General features: G+C 38.4%; 1 protein-coding gene across 3 annotated transcripts in view; it reads left to right on the forward strand.

Moving 5' to 3' along the window:
- The window catches only part of RABGAP1L (RAB GTPase activating protein 1 like), a 682,701-nt gene that overhangs the window by 411,058 nt on the left and 248,360 nt on the right, over window positions 1-23,283 (forward strand). For all 3 annotated transcript variants that reach the window (XM_060034268.1, XM_060034260.1, XM_060034251.1), the window contains exon 15: window positions 19,743-19,817. In XM_060034268.1, coding sequence (XP_059890251.1) covers window positions 19,743-19,817 — 75 coding nt within the window. The remainder of the gene's footprint in view (window positions 1-19,742; window positions 19,818-23,283) is intronic.

Consider the following 23,283-nt stretch of genomic DNA (forward strand, 5'->3'; position numbering starts at 1 on the left):
TATTTTTAGAGCTTATGTTGATACTTTCCCTTTTATCAGCATATAGGAAAAACTTAATAACCTTTTTTTAAGCTCCAAGTTTTTATTATTAGAATCAACAGACTTAATGATCCTGTCAAATTTATTTATATCTATGTATGTGTATTTCCATATTTATATATATTTTTAAAACAATCTCAAACATAGAGTAAAGTTGCAAGTACAGAATTTTATTTTTCTCTACTATTTGAGAATGACTTGCCAGCATGATGCCACATCACTCCCAAATACTTTAGGGTGTTTTCTAACAAGCAAGAATATTCTCCCACGTAACTTTAATACAACATCCAAATCAGGAAAGTAACATTGACATATTGTTACTACTTAAGGTTTAGTCTTCATTCAGGTTTCACTAATTGTCCAAATATTATCCTTTATAGAAAAGGGATCTAGTAGAGAATCACATATTTCATTCGGTTGTCTTGCCTTCTTGATTTCCTTCTATGTAGAAAAGTTTCGCACTCTTTCCTTCACTTTGTTGACCTGAAGATTACAGACCAGTCATTTTTTTAGAATGTCCCTCAATTTCATTTGTCTCATGTTTCCTCATGGTTAGATCTAGGTTATACATCTTTGGCAGGAGTAACACAGAAGGAATGATCTGCTCTTATTTCTCTCTCTCAGGAAGCACAGAGTTGTGGTTTTTCCCATTTTCACTTTGATTACGTAAATAGGATACTGTTTACCTTCTGCTTCTCTGCTATAAAGTTACTCTTTTTCCCTTTGTAATTGGTAAGTATTTTGAGACAATTTGCAACTATGTAAATATCCCATTCCTTATCAGACTTTCCATTTATTTATTATTTATCATATTCACATGGACTCATGAATCCTCATTTTATTCGGGGGACTGTATTCTCTTACTATCATTATTTGTTTTGGTGCTCAGATTGTCCCCAGTTAGACAGTGGGAGACCTTTAAGACCTTCAAGTGATAGACATACTCTATCACTCTTGGAGCATTGCCTTTCTTTCTGGCCAAAAAGATGTTCCAAGATTTTTTCTGTGCCCTAGTTTTACGATTAGCCATTTCTCCAAGGAGCCCCGTTTTCTGTAGTCAAAAATGGTAAGAAAAAAACGAGAAAAAAAATGGTAAGAAACCAAGATCTGTATGCTACATGTATTCATTGCTATTGGGATGTCATAGCACAAGTCACTTCAGCGGACAGGGCTAGGAAATGTATGTACATATAAATATACAGATAGACATATATATGCATGTGTATACACACAAACATACATTTTTAATTGAGATATTCACACACCATAAAATTCACACCTTTGAATAAGTGTACAATTTAGTGGTTTTTAGTATTTTCAAGAGTTTATGCAACCATCACCACTATTTAATTCTAGAACATTGCCATCACTCCAGAAAGAAACCCTGTATTCATTAGAAGTCATACCCCATCATCCCTGCCCTCAGCCCTTGGCAGTCATTAAACTTTCTGTCTCTGTGGGTTTGCCAGGTTTTGTTGTTATTGTTTGTTATAGTAGTTTGGTTGGTAACTTTTGTGAAATAATTCTGTGAAGTCTATTTTCTTTGTCATGTATGGCCATTGAAGTTGCTGCTTGGTGGTCAGCTAATGATTGGACAGAGATTTCCTTATGCCTGTACCAGTAAGTTTCCCACTCTTTGTCATGGGGCTCTGTGTGTGTAATTAGGTATGTCTTTATTACTCGACCAGCCAGTTGAGAACTCTGTTTTGCCTTCATTTTCTGCTTGTGCAGACTCTCAAGGTCAGCCAGAGATGAGAGCTTAAAGCCTTCTCAGGCCTTTCCTGAGCATACACAAAGCTTTGGGCATCTCTACAGCCTTATGCATAGGTATGGCCCCATAAATTCCCAGAAGTATGTCTGGGTCTTTCATAGCCCTTATGGACATGTTGTTTCCAAGCTTTTCCTTTTAAGCCTTTTCATTATAATCTCTTGCCTACTCCCAACTTTTTTTTTTTTTTTTTTTTTTTTGGCTGTGTTGGGTCTTCATTGTGGCGCATGGGCTTCTCATTGTGGTGGCTTCTCTTGTTGCTGAGCACAGGCTCTAGGCATGCGGGCTTCAGTAGTTGTGGCATGTGGGCTCAGTAGTTGTGGCGCACGAGCTTAGTTACTCCGCAACATGTGGGATCTTCCCGGACCAGGGCTCAAACCTGTGTCCCCTGCATTGGCAGGAGGATTCTTAAGCACTGCACCACAGGGAAGTCCCTCTACTCCAACTTTTGTCTGCCACCTCAGACAGTCACAATATTAAACAGTTGCCTGTAATTGTTTTTGACAAATGCCCGTGGGGGAAAAGGCTTTCATATTGAGTGAGCCTTGCAGATAGAATCTTTGGGGAACCACTGGACAGGTAAAAGAATAATTCTCTGGGAGTGATTCTTTGCAGGAGCTCTAGCCCCATTGTGCTCCCTCTGGTGGCTGCCAGGCTGCTTGTTTTCATTGCAAATGCAGGCTCTTAGTTTTCAAGGTCATAATGTTGCTGCAGAGCAGGGGATGGAACTATGGCAAGTTAAAAATTCCACAAAGTTCCTTGTTCTTACCAAGATTCAGTTGTTTTTCTGGAATGAATGTTCCTCAGGCTGCTGTAAACCTTTGGTCAATATCCAGAGCTCTGTAAAAGTTGATTATGACAATTTTTGATATTTCTCTTGTTGTTAAGGAGAAGCACATTTTTGGAGATCCTTACTCTGACTTTCTTTGCTGATGTTTACCGCCCACATTTTTTTTAAATTGAAGTATAATTGTTTAACAATGTTGTGTTAGTTTCTGCTGTACAGCAAAGTGAATCATCTATACATATACATATATCCCCTCCTTTTTGGATTTCCTTCCCATTTAGGTCACCACAGAGCATTGAGTAGAGTTCCCTGTGCTATACAGTAGGTTCTCATTAGTTATCTGTTTTATACATGGTAGTATATATATGTCAAGCCCAATCTCCCAGTTCTTCCCACTCCCTCTTTCCCCCCTTGGTGTCCATACGTTTGTTCTCTACGTCTGTGTCTCTATTTCTGCTTTGCAAATAGGTTCATCTGTACCATTTTTCTATATTCCACATATATGTGTTAATATACGATATTTGTTTTTCTCTTTCTGGCTTACTTCATTCTGTATGACAGTCTCTAGGTCCATCCATGTCTCTACCAATGGCACAATTGCGTTCCTTCTTACAGCTGAGTAATATTCCATTGTATATATGTACCACATCTTCTTTATCCATTCCTCTGTTGATGGACATTTAGGTTGCTTCCATGTCCTGGCTATTGTAAATAGTGTTTCAGTGAACACTGGGGTGCATGTATCTTTTGGAATTATGGTTTTCTCCAGGTATATGCCCAGGAGTGGGATTGCTGGGTCATATGGTAGTTCTGTTTTTAGTTTTTTAAGGAACCTCCATAATGTTCTCCATTGTGGCTGTATCAATTTACATTCCCACCAATAGTATAAAAGGGTTCCCTTTTCTTCACAGCATTTATTGTTTGTAGGTTATTGTTTGTAGGTTTTTTGATGATAGCAATTCTGACCAGTGTGAGGTGATACCTCATTGTAATTTTGACTTGCATTTCTCTAATGATTAGTAATGTTGAACGTCTTTTCATGTGCCTCTTGGCCATCTGTTTGTCTTCTTTGGAGAAATGTCTATTTAGGTCTTCTGCCCATTTTTTGTTTGTTTTTTTGATATTGAGCTGCATGAGCTGTTTGTATATTTTGGAGATTAATCCCTGTCAGTTGCTTCATTTGCAAATATTTTCTCCCATTCTGAGGGTTGTCTTTTCGTCTTATTTATGGTTTCCTTTGCTGTGCAAAAGCCACATTTGTTTTTATATCTGTTTATATGTGTTGAAAACTATGGAGTCATAGGAATACTTCCAATTTCAGTCCAACACGAGAGGATTAATTCTAGTGTTCTTCGTTCCTGCATTTGTAACTCCCTTCTCTGGCAATGAGAAACCTAGCTCACATAATCCTTAATATTTATCCATTAGATCTACGTTCCTGTATGTAACCAATCTCCCATTGCTGCTGTCAATTCTGTCTTGCACAAATGGACTTTACCATGGTAAGGCTCTAACACCCCATGCCAGAATGTCACCCTGCAGGTACTCCTCATCCTGTCAGCCACTGATTCCCCTTTTTTGGCCACCACTTCTCCACATGGATGGCCTTGTCATTCTGGTTAGGGTCTGATATACCATGCCAGGCCACCCCTGTGTGTGTCTGTCTTGCTCTCATTAATGGTACCAGGAAGGAAATGGTAGCTTAATGATGTTTTAAAGATGAATTTTATTATCCTTTCTGTCTTTCATGAGTTTTTTTTGTGAGAGTTTATAAAGATTTATTAGACTTACACTGGCAAATCTGGCTTCAAAGAGGGGGAAAAAAGAGGTACAACTTACGTCTCTAAACAAATTGGTGGGGTTTTATTTTTTTGGCATCTGTAGAAAACTGATCATTCTCAAGAAGTCAGTGAACCTAAGAATCTGTAAGAAATTTTGGTAGTGAGTAAGACCCCTTTCAGACAGCTTCATATTCATTCTGAAGATGGCTCAAATGGCATATTTAGGAAAAGGGCGTAGTAATCCTCCTTGATGGCAGCTTGTCATTGCTACCATTTATTCAGCACTTCATTGTGTGCTAGGCACTCTGTTTAATTCTCAGAAAGCTTATATGGTGGTTTCTATTACTACCTTTGTGTTATAGATGAAGATAATTGTTCCCCTTTATCACAAAAGTCCTCAGAAGATTTGACTATACTTGCTGTAACCATTTCTTCTTCTCCAATGCTTTCCCAAACTTATATCAGTCAGGATTTCACCTGTATCACTGCACTGAAAATGATCCAGTCAGAAACCAAATGTATTCCAAATCATAAAGGTCTCTTCTACCTTTAGGAGTAACTCCATTCTCCAGCTGCTCAGCTGGAAACCTTGAATCATCCTTGACTCTCCTTCTTTTCTCTTACACTACATGTTAAGAAAGTAACAACTGTTACCTACCATCAGGGGCAGCAGTCGCAGGATGTCAACCCACCGCACGGTTTGTAGGTGTTGGGGTTACTAAGAAAGATACGACTCACACGGGCACTGGAAGGAACAATGCTTTATTCTCATAGAAAAGAGCACGCAAGATCAGCTTCAGTAGTGAGTGTCAGTCCCCTGTGGTGAGCAAGTCTTACCCTGCAGCTGTCACAGGGAGATGGTCTGCATGCACCCTACTTGTGCTACAGGGAAGGACCGCATTCCCTCCTCGCTGAAAATATAGATAACAGTGGGGTTGGCTAGATGCCAAATGACACACACACTTAAGCAGAACAAAGAAGTACACATCAAGCCTGGATAAGGGAAAGATATTCCCAAACAAGGCAGTAAGCCCAGCAAAAGCTGTGAGGGCTCCTTATCTCCACGTGTAGAAATGTTCCAGACCTGTGGCACACTCTTTTACCACCATGCAAAGGTCGACAGGGTGTGCATGACTGCCTTTCACAGTACCACACATCTATCCATTAGGAAGTCTTTTTGGCTCTGTCTTCAAAATATACCCAGAACCTGACTGTTTATCACCACTTCCACTGTAGCCACCCTGCTCTAAACTATAATTACCTACCTGGTCTTTCTGCTTCCAGTGGCTTTCTGTCTTATTCATTGTAAAAGCCAAAGTCTTTATAGTGGTTTACAAGGCTGTAAATTTCATGTATTACTATTCTTTTCATCATGCATTCTGCCCTAGCCATACATACCAGACTTGCTCATGCTTCAGAGCCCTTGCACTGGCTGTTCCCTCTGCTTGGAACAATCTACTAACAGAGATCTACGTGGCTTGCTCTTTTACCTCTCTCGACTTCTTGCTCTACTGTTACTTTCTCGGTATGGCCTGCCCTAACCACCCTACTTAAAATTGCAATCTCCTCTTAGCCCAGAACTCCTTAGGCCCTTTCCCTGCTTTACTTTTTGCCAGTGCACTTATTACTTTCAAACATATGTGTATGTATGTTTGCATGTATGTTGGTATTCATTTAGGCTGTTATCTTTTTCCACTAGAAAATAAGCTTTTTGAGAGCAAAGTGGGTTTTTTTAAACATCTTTATTGGAGTATAATTGCCTTACAATGTTGTGTTACTTTCTGCTTTATAACAAAGTGAATCAGCTGTACATATACATACATCTCCATATCCCCTCCCTCTTGTGTCTCCCTCCCACCCTACCTATCCCACCCCTGTAGGTGGACACAAAGCACCGAGCTGATCTCCCTGTGCTATGCGGCTGCTTCCCACTAACTACCTATTTTACATTTGGTAGTGTATATATGTCCATGCTACTCTCTCACTTCGTCCCAGCTTACCCTTCCCCCTCCCCATGTCCTCAAGTCCATTCTCTACGTCTGTGTCTTTATTCCTGTCCTGCCCCTAGGTTCTTCAGAACCTTTTTTTTTTTCGATTCCATATATATGCATTAGCATACGGTATTTGTTTTTCTCTTTCTGACTTACTTCACTCTGTATGATAGTCTCTAGGTCCATCCACCTCACTACAAATAACTCAATTTTGTTTCTTCTTATGGCTGAGTAATATTCCATTGTATATATGCCACATCTTCTTTATCCATTCATGTGTCGATGGACACTTAGGTTGCTTCCATGTCCTGGCTATTGTAAATAGAGCTGCAATGAACATTGTGGTACATGACTCTTTTTAAATTATGGTGAGAGCAAAATGTTTTTGTCCATTTTGTTCACTGCTTTGACCAGTCTTTCACATAGTAGACTCTCAATAAATATTTGTTGCCTCAAAGAATTGAGACTTAGGGAATTTAAATAATTCTGATAAATGGCAGAGCTGGAATTTGAAGTATTTGGCATTAAGATCCACTATTAGAAAATTTTTAAGTAAACTTTTTAACAGTCAATTATTTTAGAGTTACTGTCCTGGTCATTGCAGTTAGGGGCTAATTTTGTGATTTCACCTAATCTGAGAACCTCATAACCATATTGCTTTAATGGTAAAGCGCATGCTGATTTTCACAGAAAATAATGGTAAATGAATGGTTAATCACTGTGGACTACTGGTACTGAATGGTAAAGAAATTAAAAAAAAAACCATGTCATTGATAATATTCTAAAAGCTTGAGTGAAAGGAATATGATAAGGGATATTGGGTACTGAAAATTTTTAATAAAAATATTGATTTATAACCAAATTTTAAAACTTTAAATTGTAGTGTGGGGATATATTCACATTAAGTTTTTTCATTTACTTGCTTTTACTTATGTTTATGGCCCTTCTTAAAATTAATAATTTATCAATAACAATTTTGGCTTTATTAATTAAAAATGCTTTAATTATCGGGCTTAAATGCTTAAATGTATCGGGCTTCCCTGGTGGCGCAGTGGTTGAGAGTCCGCCTGCCGATGCAGGGGACACGGGTTCGTGCCCCGGTCCGGGAAGATCCCACATGCCGCAGAGCGGCTGGGCCTTTGAGCCATGGCCGCTGGGCCTGTGCGTCCAGAGCCTGTGCTCCACAATGGGAGAGGCCACAACAGTGAGAGGCCCGCGTACCGCAAAAAAAAAAAAAAAAAGCTTTGTATCAATTTGCTTTTTGTAGACTAATTCAGAAATAAACGATTTCAGCTTAATTCTGGATATGAGTGTGTGTGTGTGTGTGTGTGTGTGTGTGTGTATCCAAAAAGATATATATCTTCAAGAAGATATGTAGACATGGATAGATGCAGATATTGTTCTAAGCAGATACATACACACACACACAAAGTCAATTCTCATTATTCATAGATTCCGTATTTGCAGATTTATCTACTTGCTAAGATTTATTTGTAACCCCAAAATCAATACTCTTGGTTCTTTTGTGGTCATTCACTGATGTGCCCATGTGCAGTGTGGAAAATTTGAGTCACCTGATGCATATGTTCCAAGTTTAGATGAAACTGGGTACTGTTCTGCCTTCTTGTTTCAACTCTAATACTATACCAAAGTGTCTTTTTTTTTTTTTTTTTTTTTTGCGGTACGCGGGTCTCTCACTGCCGTGGCCTCTCCCACTGCGGAGCACAGCCTCCGGACGCGCAGGCTCAGCGGCCATGGCTCACGGGCCCAGCCGCTCCGCGGCATGTGGGATCTTCCCAGACCGGGGCACGAACCCATGTCCCCTGCATCGGCAGGCGGGCTCTCAACCACTACACCACCAGGGAAGCCCCCAAGTGTCTTTTTGTGGTATAGTTAGTGCCACGTTTTTGTGCTTTAGGTGATTTTGCTGTTTAAAATGTCCCCCAAGTGTCATGCTAAGTGTCTAGTGTTGCTGAGCACAGGAAGGATGTGATGTGCCTTAGGGAGGAAATACATGTGTTAGATGAATTTCGTTCAGGCGTGCGTGACAGCACTGTTGACAGTGATTTCTGTATTAATGAGTCAACAATAAATATTAAATAAGGTGCATTTAAATAGAAACACACGTAACACAAGGTTATGTATTGATCAGTTGCTGAAAATGTGACCAGAGACTTGCAGAAGCCTAACACACTCTATCCCCTACGGACAGTGGTTGAGTATCTGCTAATTCAGTGTTTGCAGAAACTTCATAGAACATATCTACTGTAAGTAATGAGAATCTACTGTACATATATACAGTTTTCTCCAAGAAGAGAACTTTTCACTGGTTGTCTATTTCACTATTTTAATCATTATATTGAACCCCAGTGAAGCTCAGTGTGTGTCTTTCATATATTTATATTCTAGAGATGTCACCCAAATTGAAATCTTAACACAAACCATTGAATGGAATGTTACTAATAAGTAATTTTTTAAAACTTTAATTAAATTTTTAAAATTATGAAATATATCATACATTCAAATGAGTAAACATAATTTGTATTTATGAGTTTTAAAAATCAATAATAGGAGAAACATCCTTGTACATACAACTTAGGAAATATATTATTACCAATATCTTTGAATACTCCAGGTGCTCCTCTCAGATTCAGTGTTCCATCACCCGAGTCAACCACTGTCCTAAACTTTGTGATTATCATTCCTCTGCATTCTTTAATGAAAGCTCTCTCTCTCTCTGTTTAGTTTGTGAATATTTATTGAATACATAGCAAAAAGAAAAATTTATGTTTTATCATTAGGTTTTATTGTTGCTCACCTAAACTCTGCCACATATGTCAACAATCATTAAGATCTAGAGACTGTATAGTGACAGTAGCTAAGGCCTTGAGCTCTGGAGCTGCCTGAGTTTGAATTCTGGCCTGCTGCTTACTAACTGGGTGACCTGGCACAAGTTGTTTACTTTTCCTTTGCCTCAGTTTCTTCGTCTATAAAATGGAGATATTAAGAGTACTTACCTCAGAGGTTGTTTTAAGGGTTAAATAAATTACTATATATATAAAATCTGAAAAAATAGATAGTAGTTATTGATAAATAAATGTTACTGGCTAGTTAACAATAAGAAAAATTAATGCTAAAAGTTATTTGAAAAGCCACTTGTATTCTTGTGCTATATTAAATAATCTTTTCTTTAAATGTTATCCTAATCTCTTTTAGACAGCCATGTGTTTTAATGATTCTTGTCACCCTGTGATCTCTTTTCATTTAGCTTATTGTGGCATTACTTTAAAATAGTCTTTCTTGGGTATCTCTTTTTTTGTCTCTCAGATTGTGAGAACAGATCTCTTTTCAGTTTGTAAATGAGTTTATTCCACATATTTTATATTTCGTTGTTTCTCCCTAACATACTCACTTAAGGGCTACTGAGCAATAATCCAAAGACTGATTTGTTTGTTTGTTCGTTTTGACCTCATGTTGGCCGAAGTTCATTGTACTGATAAATGAAACAGTTTGTCTAACTAATAAATGGCAAATTGTTTTACATAAATGTCAAGCTCCTGTTAAAGTGAGGAGATCTGAGTTAATATTTCCTGTTCTCAGTATTTTCCTTAGAGCTATGTTCAATTGTGTGACAGCTCAATATTTAGGTTAGTGTTTGGAGAAACACAAAATGTTATCATGGTTAAAACTGGTGAACTTAACTACTGTCTATGATAGCCGGTAAATCAGCAAACACAGCAGTACTTTAGCGGTACCAAGAAGCTAAATGGGAATCTGTTTGAGAAGTTTAATCCCTTCTTGCATGCCCACATAGCAGCCTTTCTATCTTGTTAGAGAACATCTTCTGATTTCCTTTTCATTCTTCCTGTGAGTCTGACCTTCCTTCATCTTCAAGTGTGATTATCTGATAAAATAGTACTGTATGTTGCCTATTTCTGGGACAAAAGAGAAACAGCATTCTGTATTTCCTGTACCAATCTGATAAAGGTTTGTGTGTGAGAGTGTTTTGGGAGAAATAAGGTTGTAGATAAGTCTTTAGACAATCTAGCTGTAAGAGTAAAAACATTCCTTAATGATTTTAAGGTCATTCAAGAGCAGTAGTGGTTATTGTATATTTTGGGCTGGCAAACAAAGTCCCACTACCCTGTGGAAAATTATTTTCAAAGTTAGCATCCCTATCGATGCATAACAATTATTCACAAGATAAAAAAAGTTAAGTGGTTTCCATATTAATTTCAATAAGGAGAACTTACATTATATATAAATGTTAGCAGCAACATGATTAAGCTTTAACAGCTATCTCTGTTTACATGTCTAAGTTTTACCTGTAGTAGTATGTTAATAAACATGCATATTACACAAAGAAATTGAAAGTTCTCCTTCTCTAAACCCATGAGTTATGGATTGAAAAATATTAAGCTGCCCTTGGTCAGATTGTCATTTCTTTTGAGAGTATTGAATCTTATTTCCTATCTCTCTTGACCCCCAAGGCAAATCAGAAAATAGGCCCTCCTTCATTTTGGGAGAACACAATGTATAGCAGTGGTGTAATAAAGGTATTAAGTGTACAGGCTCTGTATTTGAAAAGATTTGGGTTCAAATTCTGGCTCTAGCTACGTGACCTTGCCCAAGTTAATTACCCTCTCTAAATGTCACTTTTCTTATCTCATAGGCTTTGTAAGGATTAATTGAGAATGTAGAAAAGCACTTATCACAGTGTCTGGCACTGTCTGCCTTTGTACATGCCATTTCCCTGCAGCATACCTGAAGTATCTCTGTATTCTTCCTTCAAGAATGTGAGGCCAGGCTTGCAGCAATTCTGGTCACATCCTCTTCTTTAAGATTAAGACAATATCACCTTGTCTGAGATGCCTCCCTTGCCTTTGTCTCTATTCCTGGCATTATGACCTGGTTACCCACCCTTTCCCTCTGATCTTCCACATAACTATGAGAACTTATCTCACTGTGTACTTTTTCATTGTACATGCTGAACTCTTGGGCAAGACTCTGAGCTGAGGAGTAGAGACCATATCTTTTCATCTTGGTGTCTACCTCAGCACAGTGTTTGATTATATAATAGGTGCTCAGTAAATAGTGACTTGCTGAATGAATATATAAAGCTCTCTTGGGACCCCAGCCAGAAGAGTAGTCTATAGTCCAGATCAGGGAGAAGAGACAGAATACAGACACAGATTTTTTTCCCCCAAAAGATACAAAAAATTTTCAAATACACAGAAAAACTCAAAGACTTGTACAGTGAACATCCATAAACCTGTCACCTAGATTCTATAATATTTTGTTACTTTTTTATCACAAATGTCTCTGTCCGTCTACCCTTATATGCAATTAATTAATCCATTTTAATACTTTAAAGTAAATTGCAGGTCCCTGCCAGGACCTGGCCCCACCCACCACCAGCTGGCAGCCTCCATATGCGGAGGTCCTGGCAGCCAACCAGGTCAGGGGCCAGCCTTGACTACCAGTGCACCCTGCCACAACAGAAGGGTCCCACATAGGGGATACCCCTAGAGCATAAAGTTCTGGTGACCAGAAGGGAGTGTGCTGCTGTGCCCCATAAGACAGCTCCTACCTAAAGCCACTTCTCAAATACTGGGAAACATAACTGACCTGCCTAATACACAGAAATAAACACAGAGAATTATGCAAAATTAGGAGGTAGAGGAATATGTTCCAAATGAAGGAACACGGCAAAACCTCAGCAAAAGAACTAAACAAGGACGAGGTAAGCAGTGTACCCAATAAAAAGTTCAAGGTAATAAATCATAAAGATATTCAACAAACTCAGGAGAAGAATGGGTGAACACAGTGAAAATTTTAAGAGTTAGAAAATATAAAGAAGAACCAAATAGCTGAACAAATGAATACAGTAGGAGAAATCAACAGTAGATCAGATGATACAAAGGAATAGATCAGCAAACTGAAGACAAAGTAGTAGAAATAACCTAAGCTGAACAGAAAAGAGGAAAAAGAATTTTTAAAAATGAGGATAGTTTAGGAGACCTATGGGACAACCTAACATTCACATTATAGGGGTCCCAGAGAGAGAAGAGAGCAGGGGGTTAGAGAATTTTTTTGAAGACATAATAGCTGAAAATGTCCATAACCCATGAAAGCAAACAGACATCTAGGTCCAGGAAGCATAGAGAGTCCCAAACAAGATGGACCCAAAGAGGTCCACATTAAAATTAAAATGTCAGAAATTAAAGATAGAGAATCTTAAAAGCATCAAGAGAGAAGCAACAAGTTATGTACAAGGGAACCCATACATAAGGCTATTAGCTGACTTTTCAGCAAAAACTTTCAGGCCAGAAGGAAGTGGCACGATATATTCAAAGTGATTAAAGAATAAAATCTACAAGAAAAAAATACTCTGCCCAACAAGGTTATCATTCAGATTTGAAAGAGAGAGAATCAGTTTTACAGACAAGCAAAAACTAAAAAAGTTGAGCACCACTAAATGAGCTATACAGGAAATGCTAAAGGGAACTCACTAACTAGAAAAGATCATAAATTTAAATACAAAAGTTACAAAAGGAAAAATCTCATCAATAAAGACAAACATACAATAAAGGTAGTAAATCATCCACTTGTAAAGCTAGTACAAAAGTTAAAAGAAAAAAATAGTAAAGTCATCTATATCCACAGTAAGTAGTTAAGGGATACACAAAACAAAAAATGTAAAATATCATGTCAAAAACATTAAAGTTGGGGATGGGTGAGTAAAAATACATTCCAACTTAAGTGATCATCAGCTTATCATATATACATATAGGTTGTTATATATGAATCTCATGGTAACTGCAAACCAAAAATCTATAATAGATACACATGAAAAAAAGAGAAAGGAATCTAAGCATAACACTAAAAATAGTAATCAAATCAATAAGGAAGAGAGCAAAAGAAGAAAAAGGAACAAAAAAGAACTGCAAAACAACCAGAGAATAGTTAACAAAATAGCAATATGTACATACCCATGAAGAACTGCTTTAAAGGTATATGGACTAAATGCTCCAATCAAAAGACATAGAGTGGTGGAATGGATTTAAAAACAGTAAGATTCATATATGCTGCCTATAAGAGACTCACTTTGTATCTAAAGACACAGATGGTGCAAGTGATAGGATGGAAAAAGATATTTCATAAAAATGGAAATAAAAAAAGAAAGCTGGGCTAGCAATACTTGTATCAGACAAAATATAGTTTAAAACAAAGACTGTAACAAGAGACAAAGAAGGACATTATTTAATGTTAAAGGGATCAGTCCAAGAAGAAGATATAACAATTATAAATATATATGCACCGAACACAGGAAGACCTAAATACATAAAGCCAATATTAACAAACATAAATGGAGAAATTGATAGTGCAGATGGAAAATTAACCCGGATAGATCACATACTAGGCCACAAAGCAAGTCTTAATAAATTTAAGCAGATTAAAATCATATCAAGCATCTTTTCTGACCACAATGATATGAGACTAGAAATTAACTACAAGAAAAAAACTGCAGAAAACACAAATATGTGGAGGCTAAACAGTATGCTACTCAACAACCAATCGGTACTGAAGAAATCAGAGAGGAAATTTTAAAATACCTGGAGACAAATGAAATTGAACAGTATGTGCTCTCTCCCTTCCCAGCACTGGCACCCTCTCCCCAGAGGGATGGTGTTTGAGCAAGAGGTGCTGGTGTGGGCATTTGGGGTAGGTCAGGGCTTGGGCTGTGGCAGTCCAATTGGGGTCTGAGACCCAGACTGCTTCTGACACACTGCCTGTGTAAATAATGGTTCCCTCTGCCTGCTCAGATGCCGCTTTGGGTCTGAGCCATCTCTGTGTCTCACAGCCAAGCCTCCTCCTCAACCATGGCAGCCCTCACCCCAGTGTGGAGCTGTGTTGTGAAGAAAGCAGGGCTAGAGTGTTCATTTGGTTCAAATGGGGGCACACACTGGAGTGGTCACAGGAAGGTGGCCAGCCACCCATGCAGTTTACAAACCATCCTCTCTGTCCTGCTTCAGGAGCGAGCGTGTTCATGCTTCTTACAAGTGAAGCCCAGTCTTTTCACAGCCCTCCTGTTAGTCCCATTGGCCCTCCAACCAGCCAAGGAGCTTGTCTTTCCTGTGTTGGTCCCCAAGGCTGTGGCACCCAGTATGTGGCTCACATCACTCACTCTCCAGGGAGGATCTCTGCTCATGTAATCTCCCTTTTCCTCTGAGTCTCCTCTTAGTGGTATAGGTCTCAATCTGATCACTTCTCTTCCCTTCCTACTCAATTCTTTGTGGATCTTTCTTACAGTCTTGGTTGTACAGGAGTCTTTCTGCCAGTGTCCAGTTAGTTGTCAGTGACAGTTGTTCCACAAGTGGATGTACTTCTGATGTGTTCATGGGGAGAGGTGAGTTCCACATCCTCCTAATCCACTGTTTTCATCTCCTCTACACTTGGCCACGTTCCCATTGCCCATTCATAGATATTTCTTTGTAAAGTGTCTTTTCATATCTTCTTTCCATTTTTAACTTAGGTTGTTTGACATTGAGTTGTAGGAGTTCTTTATATATTCTGATTCAAGACTTTGTTTAGATATATTTGCAAATATTTTCCCAGTCTGTGGTTTACCTATTTATTTTCTTAATGGTGTCCTTTTATCAGTGGAGGTTTCTAAATTTTGATGATGTCTACTGTATCAGTTTATTTTTTTAATAGTTAATGTGTCTGTGCCCTGGCTAAGAAACCTTTGCATTTACCAAGTTACAAAGATGTTCTGTGTTTTCACTGAGTAGCTTTATAGTTTTCGTTTTATGTTTAGGAGCATAGTACATTTAGAATTAATTTTTCCATATGAAGTGAAGTAGGGATCAAGGTTCATTTATTTCCCCCATATGGATATCCAATTGTTTGAGCACATTTGTTGAAACAATTTTTATATGTTTATGTTTTTACATATATAAAAAAATTTCCTTTCCTCAATGTATTATCTTGGTAACTTTGTTGAAATTAAATGACTGTATGAGTGTGGCTCTACTTCTAGACTTTTTATTCTGTTCTATTAATTATTTGTCTATATATGTATCAGTTTTACCTTGTCTTGGATATTGTAAATACTTTTACACTAAGTGTAGTAAAGGCTTCTCTTCTGTTACTCTTTTTTTCTAGTGTTTCCACTCTCGCTTTCTAGATGTTATGGTCACCCCAATCTGTTCCCTGGTTCTTCAAACGAATAAGTCTACAGTTTTATATCCAAGTTTTAGCCATCCACACTGGTGCATGACCTCCAGCAAAAGCCATAAAGAATGAGAATTTTACCGTTCATTCCCTTCATCCAAGTTTATTTTCCCCTCCAGTTTCTTCCTGCTTTTTTGTTCAGTGCCTTCAGATAGTTGTTTTATATATTTGTCTCGATATAGTTTAAATTTGTTACCGGGGGGAAGGTTGGTCCAGTAGGAATTACTTCTCCATTATAGAAGTGGTACTCAGATGGTTTTTGAAAGTCAGTCTGAAAGCAGGCATCTGGCCAGAAAAGCAATTAAAATGAGGAGTGGGGAGAGGTATGGTGCAAAGAGAGGCAAGTTTCAGATAGAGGGAAAGGATTTGATTTAACTCACAGAAGGCTTAGAATAAAGCCAAACAGTGCTTAGAAGAACTCCAAGGGAAAGAACTTGCTAGAGCATTGTGTTTTTCAAACTGTGAATCATAAAATCAAATTTGGTAGGTGGCCTCTGAAAAGTCATTTTTGTTGCTAACCTAATCCAAAGCCATAACACAATTAGAAAGTAAGATCAATACATTGCTGATTTGAACTTTTATTCTCAGCTCTCCAGTTAGAGAATAGTTTGTGAGGTCACTGAGCTCATCCCTTCTCTGGTGTGTTGTGGACCTTCATTTTATATTGGACTTCTCTTGTAACACAAACGAGCATATAAATAGCACACTTCTCAGTAAATATGAAATATATAAAGATGGATCAAACATTTGTCAAAGTTTTGTCAGGGTTGATGAAGCATGATTGACTTCAGAGATCCCCAGTTTTAAGGAATCCTCAACTTAGACATCTTTTATGGGGAAGGGAAACCTTGAAAATATATCTCTTATCAACAGATCTCAGAGTTCCTTGTTCATGGAAAAGGAAGTGATGGAGTACCATCAGGAATGCACTAAATAGGGATAGTATTAGAACCTTTCCCCTCTTTCTTTGTTATTTTTTCCTTCTCTTTTCTCTCTGTAACTCTCCCTCCACCCTAACTCTCACACACACACACACACACACACACACACACACACACACACACACACACACCCATGAGCTCTGGATAAAAGTACAAATAAGGACTCATAACTATATAATCAAAGAAAATTAAATAAGTAAAAGGATGCTAATCCATCTTTCAGTTTCTAAAATTAGGCTGAACTCTGGAAACTGGTTATAATGAAGAAAAGCTTCTTTTAAATTCTTTAGCTAATGATTCCATGATATAATTCGTCTCTTATTAGAAGAGAGTGTCATAATATCAACATTGGCAGAAGAAGGTTAAAAGATAACAATAGTACTTCAAAAGACACCATTAAGAGCATGAGAAGGCAGGTCACACACTGAGAGAAAATATTGGTAATACATATGTCAGACAATGATCTTGTCAACAGAATGTATAAAGAACTCCCATGAATCAGCAATAATAAGATGAACAGCCCAATTAAACAAATGAGCAAGAACTTGATGAGATAATCACAAAAGAATATGTATCAGTTGCCTAAAAGCACATGATAATATGCTCTATGTCATTAGCCATCAGAGAAATTTAAGTCAAAACCACAGGAATTAATAAAAGGAAAAAGACTGGCAATGTCAAGTATTGACAAGGATCTGAAGCAGTGAATACTCTTATATTTTGCTGGTGTGGATGCAATAATTGAACAACCACCTTGCAAAATAGTTTGGCAGTATCTTATAAAGTTAAACATACCCCTATCGTTTGAACCGTGAACCCCCACTCCTCGGTATTTACCCAAGGGAAATGAAAACCTATGTACACAAAAAGCCTTATGTATACAAACCAGCTTTATTTGTACTAGCTCCAAACTGGGAAAAACCCCAAATGTTTATCAATGGGAGAATGGATAGACCAATTGTGGTATGTTCTTACAGTGGAATACTACCCACTGATTAAAAGGGATGAACTACTGATGCATGCAACAACATGGAAGAATCTCAGAAACATTATGCTGAGTGAAAGAGGCCAGACACAAAAGAGTATATATTATATTAATCCACTTATATGAAATTCTTTAAAAAATGCAAAGCTGGGGCTTCCCTGGTGGCGCAGTGGTTGAGAGTCCGCCTGCTGATGCAGGGGACACAGGTTCGTGCCCCGGTCCGGGAAGATCCCACATGCCGCGCAGCGGCTGGGCCCGTGAGCCATGGCCACTGAGCCTGTGCGTCCAGAGCCTGTGCTCTGCAATGGGAGAGGCCACAGCAGTGAGAGGCCCGCGTACCGCAAAAAAAAAAAAAAAAAAGCAAAGCTAATAATAGATTGTGAAAACAATCAGATTACTGGTGGCCTGGGGTGGAGGTGGTTTGACTGCAAAGAGGCATGAGGAACATTCTAGAATGATGGAAATATTCTATAATGACGGAGTTACATAAATGACTCAAAGGAATTGTGAAATTAAAAGGTATGCATTTCACTGAATATAAGCTATATTTCAATAAAGTTTTTTTAAGTAAAAAAAGAGTTCTAGTCCCTGTACTCTGACTACCTTGGCATATGGGAGATTCCCCACTTACCCTCCCTATGGTAACCATTCCTATTTATCTTTGATAACCATTGCCCTGGACAGAGAGTTTTGGTTTTCTTTTTTTTTTTTTTTTTTTTTGCGGTACGCGGACCTCTCACTGTTGTGGCCTCTCCCGTTGTGGAGCACAGGCTCCGATGCACAGACTCAGTGGCCATGGCTCATGGGCCTAGCCACTCCGCGGCATGTGGGATCTTGCCGGACCGGGGCACGAACCCGTGTCCCCTGCATCTGCAGGCGGACTCTCAACCACTGCGCCACCAGGGAAGCCCCAGAGAGTACTTTTATACTCACAAAATCATAGTGCATTAAATGGAGATTCCCCTCACTTTAATGTGAGGGGAACAGATAGGTGAGATACATGGAATGGGATACATGTCCAGGATTTAAACAGCACAGTTGGGGTGTTTGTCTTTTAAAAATAAATGTAGGAGCATCTGAATGATTTTTGTTTTTGTTGTTCTAAATCAGGGATCAGGAAACTATAGCCTATGCTGTCTGACTTTGTACTACCCTTAATCCACAAAGGCCACAAATGGTTTTTATATTGTAAGGGGTTGTTTAAGAAAAGAAAAACAATATACAACAGATATGTAAGTGTCCCTCAAAGCCTAAAATATTTACTATTTGGACTTTTACAGCAAAACCTTACTAATTCCTATACTATAGTCTTTGATCAGCATGGTCTGCCTACTGTAATTGATTCAACCTCTTAAAAACTTGAACAGGGTATTTTTAAAAAAAAAATTGTAGTCTCAGCAGTTTGAAGTATTAAGCATACAACCTGATTTCCTTTCCTATAAAGACTAAGGTGAATATTAAGGTGAATGGTATGATAGCTGCTTCTCTAGGGATACTATATTTCCTGTGAATGGGCCACTGGCTCTGTACTAGCAGCCTGGTTAGAATGATGTTGAAGATGGTAAATAGGCAGAACATTTCGTGATAGTGTGTGGCATGTGTGGCAAGAGGCTCTCTCCCAGCCATTCTGCTAAAAATGCAGGGCAATACTAAATGTTTCCGGTTTGCCCTAGTGGTATAGATGGGAGGAATCACCCTTTAGCCTCTGGAAAGTGCGAGAGTAGTTTAGAAGGTGTCTGAGAACATGTAGAGGCTAGAGAGGGTGATTTTTTTTTTTTTTCCTGTTAGGTTAGGGGATCTGCACTGCACTCTCACAGCATTAAGGTTTCCCCCGTATGGTGCATTAGAATTCCCACATCAACTGTAGAACATTCCCACCCTCTTCCACTATTTGCTTCTGCCTCCCACAGTCTCATTTGCCTGACCACAAACCATAATGGATCTTTAAAAATTAACTTAGGTGCTCTGAGCATCTCTTTATTCCAGATTCTAAAGATGAACCTGGGGATAATGGTACATCTAGAATTGCTTTAGGAAATGTACAGCCTCTTTGAGGGATCCCACTGTGCTAATGGCTCACACATCCAAATTGAGGGATCATTGAAATTGTGGTGGACAGGCCAGGGACAAGAACAAGCAGCAGCTTGATGTGAGCTAGCACTTAGGTTAAACTCCGTGAATGTTTATGATTCTTCTTTTCATCTTTTCTCTAGGCCTACTCTGTCTATGACGAAGACATTGGGTACTGTCAAGGACAGTCTTTTCTTGCTGCTGTGTTGCTGCTGCATGTAAGTAATTTTCCATGTAATAAAGGGCATGGTGCTGCCAAGTTTATTTTATTTGATGCTTGGTTTTGTTTTCCCTTCTTATTCTCCATTGACCTGATGGAGATTACACATGGCATATCTTTTTAAAAATGTTCTTTTGGTGATAAAGTAAGAGATCTGATGTCACGAACAGGACAGTTTCTCAGTAGAATTAATTTTGCTGGCTGGTAGGGAATAAATTGCTTATTTGGAGTTATTTTTAACTAGAACCCTCTAGAATTAAAGAAGTCAATGTAACTGCCCAAATATGAGCAGGACCAGAGCCATGATGAAGGAATGTGACAAGGAAGTCTTTTATCTTTTTTGTGATTTATTTTTGTATACTCTCTTTTCTCTTAGTCACCTTCATTTAACAGAACATTTATTGAGAATCAGTTGTCAGTACTGGGCTAGGAAGTGGGATTACAAATACGAATAATTTATCGTTTGTGTTCTCAAAGGCCTCATGGGCTAGGATGGGGCACAGGTAATGTACGCACGTACCTATTATTTTAGTTCTTTTTATGTATCTGTGCTGATTTTTGTGATGATCACTATAGAGGAACTTACAGTGTGCCAAGTGAAAGCGATGCACAGAATAAGAGAATAGAGAGGAGAATTATCCAACTCAGCTCTGCCAGAACTTTCAGAAAAGACTTTCTAAAGGAGGTGGTAGCTTTGCCAGGACATAAATATTTGAGGTTGGGGAAGGTGAGCTGGGTAAGAGAGGGAGTAGCGATTGGTAGACAAAAGGAACAGCATTAGCAAATGTATGGAAACACAAAGGGCACAGCATATAAAGGGAACAGTATGAAATGATAGTTCCTTTACTGTTGCTATAGAAATTGTATGCAGAGAGAGGTATGAGGTAAAAATGGTCATATGGGCAGGGACCAAATTATGAAGACTTTTTAATAATGTCAAGAAATGTGGGCTTTATGCTAAAGCTAATGAGGAGCCATTGATCAGTTCGAAGCAAGGGAATGACAATCAGATGTTCACTTCAGATAAATTATTATATCCATGTAGAGAGTTGAACTGAAGGGAGCAAGCAATAGCAGAGAGACCAGTTAGGAAACATCAATCTAAATGAGAGATGTTGAGACCCAGAGAAAAAAACAATTAAAAACATGCAGGAGGGGACTTCCCTGGTGGCGCAGTGGTTAAGAGTCCACCTGCCAATGCAGGGGACACGGGTTCGAGCCCTGGTCTGGGAAGATCCCACATGCCGCGGAGCAACTAAGCCCGTGCGCCACAGCTACTGAGCCTGTGCTCTAGAGCCTGCGTGCCACAGCTGCTGAAGCCCATGCACCTAGAGCTGGTGCTCTGCAACAAGAGAAGCCACCGCAATGAGAAGCCCGCACACCGCAGCGAAGCGCAGCCCCTGCTCGCCGCAACTAGAGAAAGCCTGCACGCAGCAACGAAGACCCAATGCAGCCAAAAATAAATAAATACATAAATTTATTTTAAAAAATATCTAAAAACATGCAGGAGGCAAAATTGGTAGGTTTCATGGATGGATTGACAAAGGAAGGGTCAAAGGTAACATGTCTAGTTTTCTTGCTTAGGTGACTGGATGAAGTATGGTATTTTGAGCTGAGACAGAAAACACGTCCATTGAGATTGAATGGAGAAGAAAGGTTAGGAGTTGATGATGAATTTTGTTTTGAAATTTGGCGGAGGTGGTATTTTTGGGATATCTGAGTAAAGCTGTCCAGCAACCAACTGTTTACTGGAGACTGACACTGGGGGAGGAATCAAAGCTGAAATCATGAGAGTGGATTAGACCATATAAGAAGAATAAATAGAAGAAGAAGAACAGAATAGATCCCAGGAATGCCAGATATTTAGAGGACTGATGAGGAAGAGGAATCCTTGAAGAATTTCTGGATTTTCAACAGAGAAGCAGCATTGTATAATGTCAAATGCAGCAGAGAGGTCCAGCACGTTTAAAACAAAAGCATTTCTTTTAGGTTTGCATTCTGGAAACGAAGAACAATTATAATAGACTCGTGGTCCTAATGCTGATCATTTGATTTTAATGATACTAATAATATACGGTGGTTCTATTGTGATTATTCACTTTAACTTTGACTTCTTTCTCTGCGGCATCGTTATCTGTTTATGGTCTTTTTGATCTTCTCCTTGCTGTCCTTTTTTTTGTCATCTCCACAGCCCATGTTCTTCAGATTTCTTGTGATAATCAAGTACTTTATACTCACAAATTCTTGGAGCCTTTGTTCTATTACTAAACCCACCTAGTAGTTAGAATAGTCAGGTCCCTACCACAGGGGACTGGAGACTATAAACTGTGACATAGACGTGTTCACCAAGTTTCATAACCACCATTCTTCTAAAAGGAGATATTATGATAATTCTGACGAGAGCTGATGTCCAAGCCATGGATAGTGAAGCTTTATCTTCCACAAAGTAATCTTTGAATATGTCACAGTTTAGCATTTTAGACCTGTAGCCCCATTAAACACATTATAATATACTGATTAAACTTCAGTGGGAAGAATATCACTCCAGGAAATCTGTTCTGAGACTTAACAGAAGTTTAGTTAACTGTAAGTTCATATTTCTCTGGACATACTTCCTCCCCGAAAAAAAAGAGAGGCAGTGATTCAAATAACTAGGAAACTCAAATAACCCAGATTTTTTTTTTTTTTTTACATTATCTACTGTCCTATTACAAGGGTCATGGAAAGTCGGCCATTGTAAACATATTCAACAAAATTGCCTCCAAAGTATGTGACAAGATGAATAGAAATTCAGTTTAGTTTCTACACTTTCTACATTAATAGAACTATGCAGTTGTTGCCATGGCTTGTAAAAATAACTGGAAATATAGAAATGCCTTCAGAATCCTGGAGGAAAGATGAACTGATATTCAGTGTTAATGAAAAAAATCTTACATTGTAATTTTTAATTAAAAGTATATGTGATAATTCTGTTAATCAGCATATTTCATTGACTGACCAACCCATCCATTAACCAATTTAAATAAGAGAAGGTAACTGTAATTTTTTCTTTTCCATATTTAATTTTGCCTCTGTGGTTTAAATAGGTAGAAGAATACACTCTAGCTTAAACAATTCATCAAATACACTATCTCGGGTTCCAGGGAGATATGTTATTAGGGTCTTACTGACTAATTTTTTATCAGTTACATAAGCTATTGCTTCTTTTTGCTGCCAGACATCCTTTGGCAACTCCATATTAATCATTGTCAGAACCTGCTTCTTCTTGGGATGCTGTCTTTTCCTCACCCATGGTCATTTATATTTCACATTCACTGCCTAAGAGGAAAGAAAGACCAAAAATGAAAGTAGGATCAAGAACAAAAATTTAGAATTTTAAAGTTTTTCCATGTCTAGATAGTTTTAAGAAATAAGTATCTTCTCCTGGTGCTTGGAAATTTCCAGAAGCTTTGATAATAGCTTTG

The sequence above is a fragment of the Delphinus delphis genome, chromosome 1 (genome assembly GCF_949987515.2).
Source record: "Delphinus delphis chromosome 1, mDelDel1.2, whole genome shotgun sequence".
Taxonomy (NCBI): domain Eukaryota; kingdom Metazoa; phylum Chordata; class Mammalia; order Artiodactyla; family Delphinidae; genus Delphinus; species Delphinus delphis.